This window comes from Haemorhous mexicanus, chromosome 4 (genome assembly GCF_027477595.1).
Source record: "Haemorhous mexicanus isolate bHaeMex1 chromosome 4, bHaeMex1.pri, whole genome shotgun sequence".
NCBI lineage: Eukaryota > Metazoa > Chordata > Aves > Passeriformes > Fringillidae > Haemorhous > Haemorhous mexicanus.
The window spans coordinates 6712544-6723756 of NC_082344.1; the positions used below are offsets into that span (position 1 = coordinate 6712544).

Here is an 11213-nt window from a genome sequence, read left to right on the forward strand (position 1 = left end):
TTAAAGAAGAAGAACTAATAACTTTAGGTGGTTTTACCTTGCTTTACACATTGAGTAATACTTACAGCAACTGAAGTAGCATTAACTTGAAGCATTTGGCTTCAAGTGTGCTAACAGTCCTGACTGTGCTTGTATCTGTATTTAAATACTCTATGACCTCCTTATCAGGCAGGGAGAAATCTTAAATGGAGTGGGATCTAAAATCATGTTGAAGGGGGGGAGGATGAAGAGTTTCAGAGGAGCTGGTGCTGGCTGTGTGCAAGCACAGCTCAGCTGAACTGATTCAAGCCAGTTCTGCTTGTTCAGGTGCTGTTTAAAAGACAGAACTTCGGTTGCTTTGTCATGTCCTAATCAAGGAAATAGCTTGCAAATAAAGAATTTAGTACTAGGAACATCAAGAACAACATACAAGTAGCACTTACTCTGAATCAGCTTATAAAATTGAAGTCCTTCTTCACAACATTTTGTGATTCTGTAGCAGTAAAGCCCATGAGAATAAAACTTCTGTATCCCCTTCAGTTAGTATTGAAAAAATCATCTTTTAATTCAGTAGTCTCTTAGTGTTTGAACAATTGAGTACATAGGAATAATAATTACATTTATTAAATTCAAATAGTAGAGACATTAGACAGCAGCCACAACTCTCATACTGGAGTTACTCCAGAGGTTTTTTTCCCCAGTAGCATTAAAACAGCGAAACAAACCCGTTCAGATGAGCTTAGGCTCATTATGAAGGAAAATTAGAGTCTCACTTTTTAAAATAAAGCCTGAATGACTGAAACAGTTTAAATTCCTGCTTCTATTACCCTAATATCAGAAGAAATAGAAGTCTGCAGATAATAATGAACACCCAGGAGCCGGTTTTCTCCTTCCACTTAATTAACCACCACTGCTCACACAGTGCATTCATTCTCACCAAGCACAAAAGTGTAAATTATTGTGCTTAGACTTTTTTTCTTGTAGTTAAGGAAAACTGCCTATTTCAATGCTGCAGGTTATCCTTGCTACAAAAAGGCATTCAGCAAAATAGTAGAGGAAAAATTGCACATTTGGTTCACTGTAGTTCAAGTAACAGCTGCTGAAACTGATTTTCAATGGCTCTTGGTCAACTTAAAGACCCAAATCCCAAATCAAGTACCTGTATGGAGGGCACCTCCCTTCCTCTATGTTTCTGTCATCTGTCATTAGGAATCCTGGAGGAGATTAAACAGGTTCCAGTACCAGGTGGTCTCTATTAACCAGTGCTTACAAGCCAACAAAATCAACACCAGAAGGTTTGCCCAAGTAGTGGCATCTCCATACAAAGTGCATGCAGGTCAACTAATCTTGTAGTTACAAAAGAGTTACTAATCCTGATTCACAGAATCAAGATAATATTTCATTTACTTCTTTCTGGAAAGGATGCACATAACCTGTGACCTTCACAGCTTCACTCAGTGCACATGTACACCACATAAACTGTACACACTTCAAATGTGCCATGGTATTGCTTTGACCCCTCACATTCCTTCCTCTGCTGCTAGAAAAGCAGGACACAGAAGCCAACTGCAGCAGGTATTGGGGTATGACCAAGTTAAATGTTCTGTCAATGTGTAAGTACAGGTGTACAGTTGTTAGCACACATCCAGCATGGTCAGTGGTTAGGTACTCCTCATTCAAAAGCAGTAATAAACTAAGTATTACTTCTGCTTGGTTTTACTGTTTGGGTTTTTTTAAATAGGTATTTAGCAATTCTCTTCCTGCATCCTCCCATATCTGACAGAAAAGGCAATTAGTCTCTTGTATACTATCTCCAAGAGTAAGAGAGAGACTACAACTACTCCACAGATCAAGCTGAATGCCCAGCGTGGCCCCAGGTGAGTGTAGATTTGGCTCACAAAAACAGGCCCAAGGATCCGTGCTCCACTTCCAGAGGCAGTCAACCATCCCATGTAGACACCCTACAGCAGATCAAAAGCTTCTGTAAGTGATACAGGCATTATTTAGCTTGCCATTAATTCCAACCCATTAGCCTAACTACAAAATGTAGAAGTATTTAAACAACCACTTATTTTTCTTAACTCATTTAAACACTGATTACTCTGTTTCCAAGAGTACTGCTCAGCCTCTCCAAGCTTTAATTCCAAGGCTCCACTCATAGGTACTCGACTGCTTTCTAACAAAACATGTTCTGGCTCAGAGCATTTAGTCTCTTTCACCAAAATATAACAGGAAAAAATGGGCAAAGGGGGAATAAAAATTTTTGCTAAGCAATAATGTAAGTTTGCTAAAGTGTTTCACCACTAAAAAATGCCCATACTGGGGGTCTAGTAGTAGTCTTTATAGTAGTCTATTTGTAGTCTTTATATAATAAACTTACTAGGAGACATTATTCCATGCTGGTATTGCAAATATGTAATTGGTAGTTACAAAAAGGACTCTGCCAGAACAGTCATGAAATTTTTATGTTGTAAGATTTGCATAAAAAGCATAAGCCTTGTTTTCTAATTCCCCTAGAGACTTGCCTTGGATTTTGAAAAAGATTGGAGCTCTTGCAAAGTTCTGCCCTGCTTAAAGCACAGTATTATTTGACTGATGACAGAAGAAATTTTACCTAGACCCCTCATTCTAATAGAGTGTGAGTCTTGCACAGCAAATGACATAAGCTGTTTAGGGATGGTGCTTACCTGAGGCTTTGGTCCTAGGACTTTTGAGTATAAAGTGTAGGACATGACATTGCAAACAGGATAGCCCAAGCCTATGAGCACATCAGAGCTGATGTACTGGGCCAGGTAGATCATGGGAGTGTTCAGGCACCAGGACTGTGTGACAGGGCAGCCCACGGGTTCTGCTGTGTGGTTGGATGGCAGCTGCAGCTCTGGCAAACTCCAGAAAGGTGCTAACATTTCACTGGGGGCTGTTCTGGGAATGGAATTGTTCTTTATTTCTGTAAAAATAAATTATTCATCTCATTAAGAACAAAAGTGCAATGACAAGCTTTCAAAAGAGGGTGGTCTAGTAAGACTTGAACTATACCTTGCCACTGGATATTTGGTAGTTTCTTCCCCCAAGGCAGTAAGATAAAGAATCCAACCAAGACAATCAGTAAGCCTGCATGGAGGATGGCACGCTCACCAGTCCTACCAAACAATGAAATTGCAATTAAATGTATCGTTTAATTAATGTAAAATTTAGGCAGCTGCTAATGACATAACCCATTAGTTTGTGGAAGTGATATCTGACCAAAACACTGGCAAGAAAAGTTACAAAATCACAGTAACTTAAAACCAGCATTTCTTGTGATTCATGGGTAAAAGACAGTCAAATAGGAGGGGGTTATGTTAACAGAATAAAGGACAACCACAACATCAAGGCTGTGCCAAAACTGGAAGTATTTCATTGTCATAGTAAACCCAGACTCATTTCTAATTAAAGACTTGAGTAAGGGATTTGGCCTTGCCATAAAGCTTTTTACATTTAGCCAACATAAGAAACAAAATCCCAAAAACTTACTTTTTTGATAGTGTTTTAACCACCATGAAAACAATAACTGATTCAATGCCTATCACACTAAGGATTATTCCATTATAAAACACAGCTTCTTTCCTGGTCCAGGAATACATATCCATTGTCAGTGGAGTAGCTATACTGGAATGACAGAACAAAAATACAGTAATCATAAAAAGCTTCTTCCATACATTAGTGTCCATACATGCATCATCCCAAACACCAATGCACTACACCAGACATACTCAGAGGCATCATTAATCTATTTCTGATAGTTCATGAAAAGATGATGGAGTGAAAGCCAAGCCAGGGTAATATAGACACAAAAAATATCAGACCCTGTGAGAACAAAAATAATAAACTTTTGATAATGTTTAAGTTTTAGCAACTAACCAGACTCTAAAACCTCAAGTTTTCTAAAAATAACGCAACTCATGACAGAGCCAAATTGTAAAATAAATTTTAACTACATTAGAGCTCAAAAAACATGCAGAATAAATCATATATATTCAAAGTATTTTCTAAGTTAAAAAAATGAAGTACACTTGAGCCTGAGATAATGATGCTATGTTTTACTTTTTTTCTTATAGACAGAAAATTGGGAGTAAATGACATAGCTCTTTAAGCTAAAAAAACTCCACTCATATAAAAGAGTGTATTTCAGAATACAGCTGCATTAACTCTATCAAACAATTGCTTTAATCATTACTGAAATAAAAGATGCACTGAAACTTTTGGAGATAATCAGAATCATACTAAGAAACCACACAAAGCTAAAACAAAAAATAAAGAACAAGGTCCTCAACTGAAAACATGTTTTCTCTGAAGATTTTAGGCAGCCTAAGTTAAGCTTTTTTTTTTTTTTCTTGATACTTAAAAAGCTGAGGATATGGATTTGCCTCCATTCAAAAGCTTTTACATTAATGATTTCTCTACCACAAATGTGGTAGACATGGTAAAGATATGCACTATTCTGTACATATTTTTAGTTATTGCTGACCTTTAATTCCCTCCTTTAGTTATCACTGACCTTTGATACATTATCAGCACACATCAGCTTGATTGGCTGTGGTTTTGGACTTGTACTTAGGAAGTCAGGAAGATGAGTAGAACAGAAAAGCCTTTAAATGCACCCCCTCTCTAATTACTCTACATGTCTGAATATTTTGAGAGAAAATAGACAAACTTACGTTTCAAAGACAGCAAACACAAACAGGATGACAAAGAAGAGAACGTTGAGTGCCACCACAGCAACGTGGTCAATGCTTCCTTCTGTGTTCTGATCCAGAACATCACTTCCTGCAGCAACACAAAAGAATTACCTGAACTGCACACTGAGCTTTTGCTTATACCATCACAAAGTACAAACAATAATGATTCCTTTACTCTTCCAAATATTTAGCATGGAAGTTGGTGGGCAGCTAGGCAGTTATACTTTGACAGGTATAAAAGTGTAAAGGTTTTACATCAAAATGGAGTTGTTCAAATTTCTATTCCACTGTCAATTAGAGAAAATTATTTCCAAACTGATTACATGGCCTGTTTTCCCAATGAATCTGGAGTGACAGCAAAATAAGCAAACTTCTTGAAATATCTGAACAATGGAAACCAAAAAATTCTCTTCAAAGGTCAAAATTACATAGCAGAATTCTCAGGGTGAAAATATGGAAGGATCCACACTTGTTTGTTTGGGTTTTTTTTCCTTCTTTGCAACCAGACAGCACTATGGGCACAAAATGACAAATGAAGCAATTTCTGGAGATGCAGCCCATTTTCCACATCACCTTCCCAGAGCATCAGACTTTAAAATACTTTTAAATGTTTCTAAGTAATAAGAGAGCACTTGAAAATTATAATCACAGAATAAGTTTTCAAGGAAACACTGGTACCTTCTCCATCAGAATTGATACTTTTGTACTGGCGTCCCATGTCATCCACTCGATGCTCCCTAGAAATGTAGAACTTTTTTCATTAATACACATATTTATTTAATCTATTATTGAGTCAAGTTTCTATTAAAATAATTGCAAATGGTATCATCTATAGGAGAATTATTTGCAGCTCCATTAAACATCATCTACAAAGCTGGTACCTGACTGCAGTGAACACTATTCAAGAAAGGAAATATTCTAGTGGGAGCATATCATATATCCATATGCATTTGCCCCAGTGGGATAATGAGTAAAAATGCCCCTTGGGAATCTTAAAGGAAAGACACAGACAGTGAGATTCCTACAGACAAGCAAACCTTATTCCTCCTTAGAGAAAAAACATGGACAGCAACATTAAACTATATCAAGCCTAATAGTCTAATATCTTTAACTTTTTAAATTAGTTTACATTCTAACCATAACATCACCAAGATTCACTTATGAGCTTCAGAAAAATACAGGTATTAAAGAAGGTCAAAACACTGAAAAAATGAATAACAATTTATAGCTTTAGCACTCTAGATTTCACGTTTATTACTCCTCCTGCAGAGCAGCATTTATTTGCTACAAGTCACCCACAAAAACAAGGTAAGGTATTTATAAGGTGTTTTTTTTTTACTTGATTACCTGAATATGGCAAAGATGAGAATAATATTAATAACTCCTAAGAGAGCTCCAAATAACACAGGTGTTGTGTACATGTTCAGCTGAAGACAAAGGAATTTCCACGTTACTCCTTCTTCTCCAATAAGCGTAAAACATGTCTGAAAAACTTAAAAACATCAATGTTCTGTGAAAATCTTGAGAATCATTAAGAAAACATTAGAAAACATAAGAAAAGTTGTTTTAACTGCCATGTAAAATTTAAGTATTGTACCTGGCAAACCTTTTAAATTTTGAGACTTCTACTCTAAATAAACAAATGGATACCAGTGGGATCTCAGTTAGCCAGGAAAGTACTTGATTACATAAAATAAACCGTATAAACAGCATCATGACACTTATAGAACTGAATTCTGAGTGTACCAATAGTTCATTTTCTTGGCAGACAGATAATTTTTTTTTTTCCTCTTGCTCTTAATGGAAAACATTGGTCCTGGGACTGGATTATCCCTTGTGTTAAGGGCAAACTAGAGAAAAGATGCAGTAGGGGGTGTTTAAATTAAATTTTAAATTGGTGCAGAGCAATTGGGTAAGAATTTTTCATTTCTACTGGCTTACAGAAGTATAGATTTGTAGACTCCATGTATTCAAATGTGATATCACTGACATACTATGCCTTAAAATCCCACGCAAACAGCTGCTGAGGATTCCTACTTCCAATGCCCAATTTCAACCTAGTAAGAGGAGTGAGGAAAGAAGATTTTGCTTTACCTGGGCCTAATATGAAGCCAACTGCTTGGCAGGCACTGGTATTGGCCATGGCACTCGTTCTTTCCGTCAGAGAAGTGGCACCCGCAATATACGATCGAACTACAGCCACGTTTCCTTCAAAAAAACCAAAACCAAGCAAGTGTTCATGTAATTATCAAGTTCATACTGTTAAACTGCTGAGTGACATTTATTGCAGGGATTTGTTTGCTTGGCAGGCACTGGTATTGGCCATGGCACTCGTTCTTTCCATCAGAGAAGTGGCACCCACAATATACGATCGAACTACAGCCACATTTCCTTCAAAAAAAACAAAACCAAGCAAGTGTTCATGTAAATATAAAGTTCATATTGTTAAACTGTTGAGTGACATTTATTTTATGGGTTGGTTTCTGATTTTGCAAGGTAATAAAAGCCAGCACTCCCTCCGGTATTTTTACACAACAGCACAATTACACAATTTTGTTATAAACCACTGTGGGCCCACCCTTTGCTTTGTTAAATATTAAGTTCTCATTCACATAATGGTATATCAGGTATTAAAACTTAATGTTAACCATCTTACACAAGACATGGAATGCAATAATTTCCAGAAATGTAAATCCTGCTGTGTTTACCTGCTCCAAACCCCACGAGAGCACGGGCAGTCAGCATGTAGTACTTGTTGTGGGCATGGGGCACGTGGACGTAGGCATAGAGACAATTAGCAGCTACTGAAATAGCAGTGGAAATGACCAGAGGCTCTCTCCTGGGCCTGTAGTTGGACCACAGGCCAAAGAGGGGAGAGGCAACCATTTGGCCAATGCTGTATGAAGCTATAATCCAGCCCAGGAAACTGGCATCTGCTGTTGGATCAATCTGCAGGAACACATGAGTCAGATCTGTGGGTAAAGCACTGCAGTGTCTGATACTACCTGCAACACCCTTATAGAATCAGTACCTGGGACACCAAGGACTCTGTACTGTCATGCTTTCTCTGGGGTAATAAACCTTGTCTCACTCCCTCCAGCAATGCACCCAACCAATAAAACCCTCCTTGCTTCCAAGCCTGGGAATGGCTCACTTGCAGCAAACTCCAGGAGTTTTTGTACAGCACTGCTGATGTTCTGGGCTAGAGACAGAACTTGAGCAGCAAGGCAGGCACCTTCGGTGCCAGGAGCAAGGAGTCACTTCCACTGTCTCTGCACATGCCTCAATCTGTCCTGATTTACAGGGCTGGCAATGCATTTTCTTGTCTTCTGCAAGAATTCAGCATCAGCCTCACCTTCAATGACACCTCTAGGTCCCTGCCCAGGTTATACTCTTCCAAATTTGCATTTGAAAACTGCCTTCTACAGTTCCAGGGGCACTAAAATCCTAGCACAGATTAAACTGAAGTCTTAGGGACTTTTGTGCTGCTTTTAAGCTCTAAGAGGTGAAAACCCCAAATAAACTATAATCACAGAAACTATAGCTATCCCCTGTGAGGAATACCAAGATCTACGTGCAACAATGTGACATCTACAGAGCAAAGTCTACCTTCAGTTTCCTCTTTTTTTTTTTTTTTCAAAACACAGACAAGTCTTGTCTACTATGTTTTAATAACAAGACTTCTATTGATCTGCTGTCCAGAAAATCTGATATTGGAAAACCAAACATTTCTGGATTATGATGTACCTTTATCAATTCTACCTTTATCAATTTTGCAAGAAATAATAAAAGCTATCCAAGTGGATGGTGGAATAAAAGTCTCTTAAAGCCACACACCTCCCTCTACTTTTTATTTTCCTAAATAAAATGTCAGGTTTTGTATTATCTACTTTCTGAGCAGGAGTTTTCTGTTCTTAATTATTTTAAAAAATACCCCATATTTACAAACCTTTTGGAGATACGGCCACACAGACATAATTACAATTGAGAAACCTGTAACACAATAAAAAATGAAGTTATTTTATTTCCCATTTTTATCAGTAATTTTCTTTCCTGAAACTGTTATTACAAGTCCATTTTTCTGCCTCTAAATATATTGCAGTATTAACCTGTGCACTTCCTGTTTTTTTAAGGAGTGCTAATTCCTCCTATCAGGAGGAACTATCTTCAAAAGATCATTTTAGAGGTGCATGCACACTAAACAAAAAACTTATTATGTTGTCCTCCCAATGGAAAGACAACAAGGTCTCCAAAGTAAAAAGCATTTCTTGATATACTGACATATATGTATTCACTAGTCACAGAGATTTTAATTAATAATAATAAAAAAAAGAGTTACTGAAGTATCCTATCAAATTCAAGATAATTTTTAGGCCCACAGAAAATCATCATATGTCAAAACTTAACCTCAGTGATTGGTCAAAAATCAATTCTTGTTTCTGGGGGGAGTTATTTAGGAATAAAATTTCTATTTGTCCTGCAATGGAGATGCAAAGTCCAGTAGGAAGAAACAAGTTTTGAAATAGACAGCATACATTCCCATAAAGATTTTACCTCTTAAGAATGCCATGTTATTTCTGTTTTCATTCCCTAGAAGTTTCACTCTGGATGATAGAAGTGCAACCTTTGTTTTGTTGGGTTCTGAGCAATACCCTTACCTTGCCACTACCAAACTATTAGGGAGTCACAAGCCACAGACTTATGTAATCCATCACTTTGTGTAAAAGCAGTTTTATTACTTCTCTCATCAGGTGTAACTTTCTGTTTGATTTGCTAAGATTCATACATTCTCTTTTGAAGAATCAAACAATGCACCTTTCTGAGGTTAGAACAGTAGCTCTCTAGTTGGAATTTAGAAAGCTCTGTCATTTTCAAACCAAAGTATATTAATTAAACAAATAACATCAAATTCCACATGCATTTACTCACCTACACTACTGAGAAACATTGTCAGGTACATGATCCAGATGGATCGCCACCTGCTCTTATAATGCTCCTGTGATTCCACAACATCCCTGGTTTTCAAACAAAAAGCAAGAGGGAGAAAGAAATCATTATCAGATCCTCCTCTAGTTGCTCCCACATGACACTGAAAACATTTTTCACCAATCACTCAATGCAATTGTGTAACTTGTTAAGCAGGAGTGGATTTCCACTTTATAGCAAAGACTATAAAGAATTTATTTTTTGCTGGAAAAATTCTAGATTCACAAATGAAACAAAATAACAGAAATTCTACCACACACCAAATGTCACACAGAGAGATCTTGATCTAGGCAGGTCTTCAATTCTGTAAAGTCTTTGTATAGACACTTTGGAGCATCACAGATCATATAAAACCTTTAAAAAGTGGGTGTTATACCCCTCACAGCTGTAACCTTAAAAGGTTAACCACAAACCTGAACAACTCTTGATTTGACTAAAAGCTACACCCAGTCTGTTTTTATGATGAGAAAATAACAACGTACAACGTAAAAGTTGTGCGTAAAAGATACTGCTGTAGATTGCAAGGGCTGGGAAAAAAATTAAAATAGAAGTTACAAACAAAGTTACAAAGTAATGTTTATTCAGATGATGCAGACTCGGGTTATAGATGTAGATGCCTAAACATAGTTTACAAACGCTGTTTATGCAACTTGGGCATAACTGCGATTTTAAGTTCAAGACACTTGTTTTGCTGTCAGAAGGGGGGAAAAAACCCCAAGCGACGAACAGCTGCCCACACATGAAGGCTGCTATTAAACACCCAGACTTCTGCCGCACATTAATCCCGTTCGGCGTTCTTTAGGCACTTCCCAAGCCAGTGCGTTTGTGTTTTCCCGCAGAGGGAAGGAGCCCCCGGCCCGCTCCCGCAGCCGGGCCCGGAGCGGTCCGAGACACGGGTTCCGAGCCCCGGAGCGCTGGGGACGGCGGCTGGGGCGGGACCCCCGGCCGGGCAGCGCCCCCAGGCCCGGGCTGCCCGTGAGGGGCGGGGAAGGACCCGGCACCCACAGAGGGCTCCTCGGCTCACCCGCGGCGGCTGCGGCGGCGCCCCACCTCCCGGCGCCGCCTCACCGCGGAACCAGCCCCTACCTGCTCTCTTCCTCCTCCTCCTCATCCCCCGCGGACCCCAGCAGGGGCTCCCTCCCGTCGGGAAGCGCCTCCGGAGCGGAGCCCGCCGCCGCCATGGCCCCGCAGCGCCGGGCCCCGCCCGCGCCCGCCTCACGCACGCCACCAGGGGGCGCCCGAGCGCGCGCGCTGCCGCCTGCCCGCCGCTGGGGGGCGCTGCCGGCCGGGGCCGAGCCGCTGATGGGCGGGGCGGGGCGGGGCGGGGGGCGGGGCGGGGGGGCGGGGCGGGGCGGGGGGGGGCGGGGCGGGGCGGGGGGGCGGGGCGGGGCGGGGGGGCGGGGCGGGGCGGGGGGGCGGGGCGGGGCGGGGGGCGGGGCGGGGCGGGGGGCGGGGCGGGGCGGGGGGCGGGGCGGGTGACGCGCGCGACGGGGCGGGGCGGGGCCGGCCACCTCCCGCGCGCGCGCGCTC

The 11213-nt window shown here is 40.4% G+C and overlaps 1 protein-coding gene across 1 annotated transcript; it reads right to left on the bottom strand.

Annotated features, from left to right (window-relative positions):
• Positions 1 to 519: 519 nt before the first annotated feature.
• On the bottom strand, positions 520 to 10890 carry MFSD8 (major facilitator superfamily domain containing 8). The gene is made up of 12 exons (XM_059843760.1): positions 10770 to 10890; positions 9627 to 9712; positions 8647 to 8690; positions 7406 to 7646; positions 6792 to 6905; positions 6045 to 6189; positions 5376 to 5434; positions 4677 to 4785; positions 3493 to 3627; positions 3016 to 3119; positions 2667 to 2926; positions 520 to 1940 (listed from the first exon to the last, which is right to left on the bottom strand). The coding sequence occupies exons 1-12, from the start codon at positions 10862 to 10864 to the stop codon at positions 1725 to 1727; spliced, it is 1608 nt and encodes a 535-aa protein (XP_059699743.1). The 5' UTR covers positions 10865 to 10890; the 3' UTR covers positions 520 to 1724.
• Positions 10891 to 11213: the final 323 nt, after the last annotated feature.

Coding starts and splice junctions, on each gene's coding strand:
- MFSD8 (XM_059843760.1), bottom strand. CDS start 10,864: ATGGCGGCGGCGGGCTCCGCTCCGGAGGCGCTTCCCGACGGGAGGGAG. Junction 5,435..6,044: donor CTCATCTTTGCCATATTCAG/GTAATCAAGTAA, acceptor CTACATTTCTAG/GGAGCATCGAGTGGATGACA. Junction 4,786..5,375: donor TATCAATTCTGATGGAGAAG/GTACCAGTGTTT, acceptor GTGTTGCTGCAG/GAAGTGATGTTCTGGATCAG.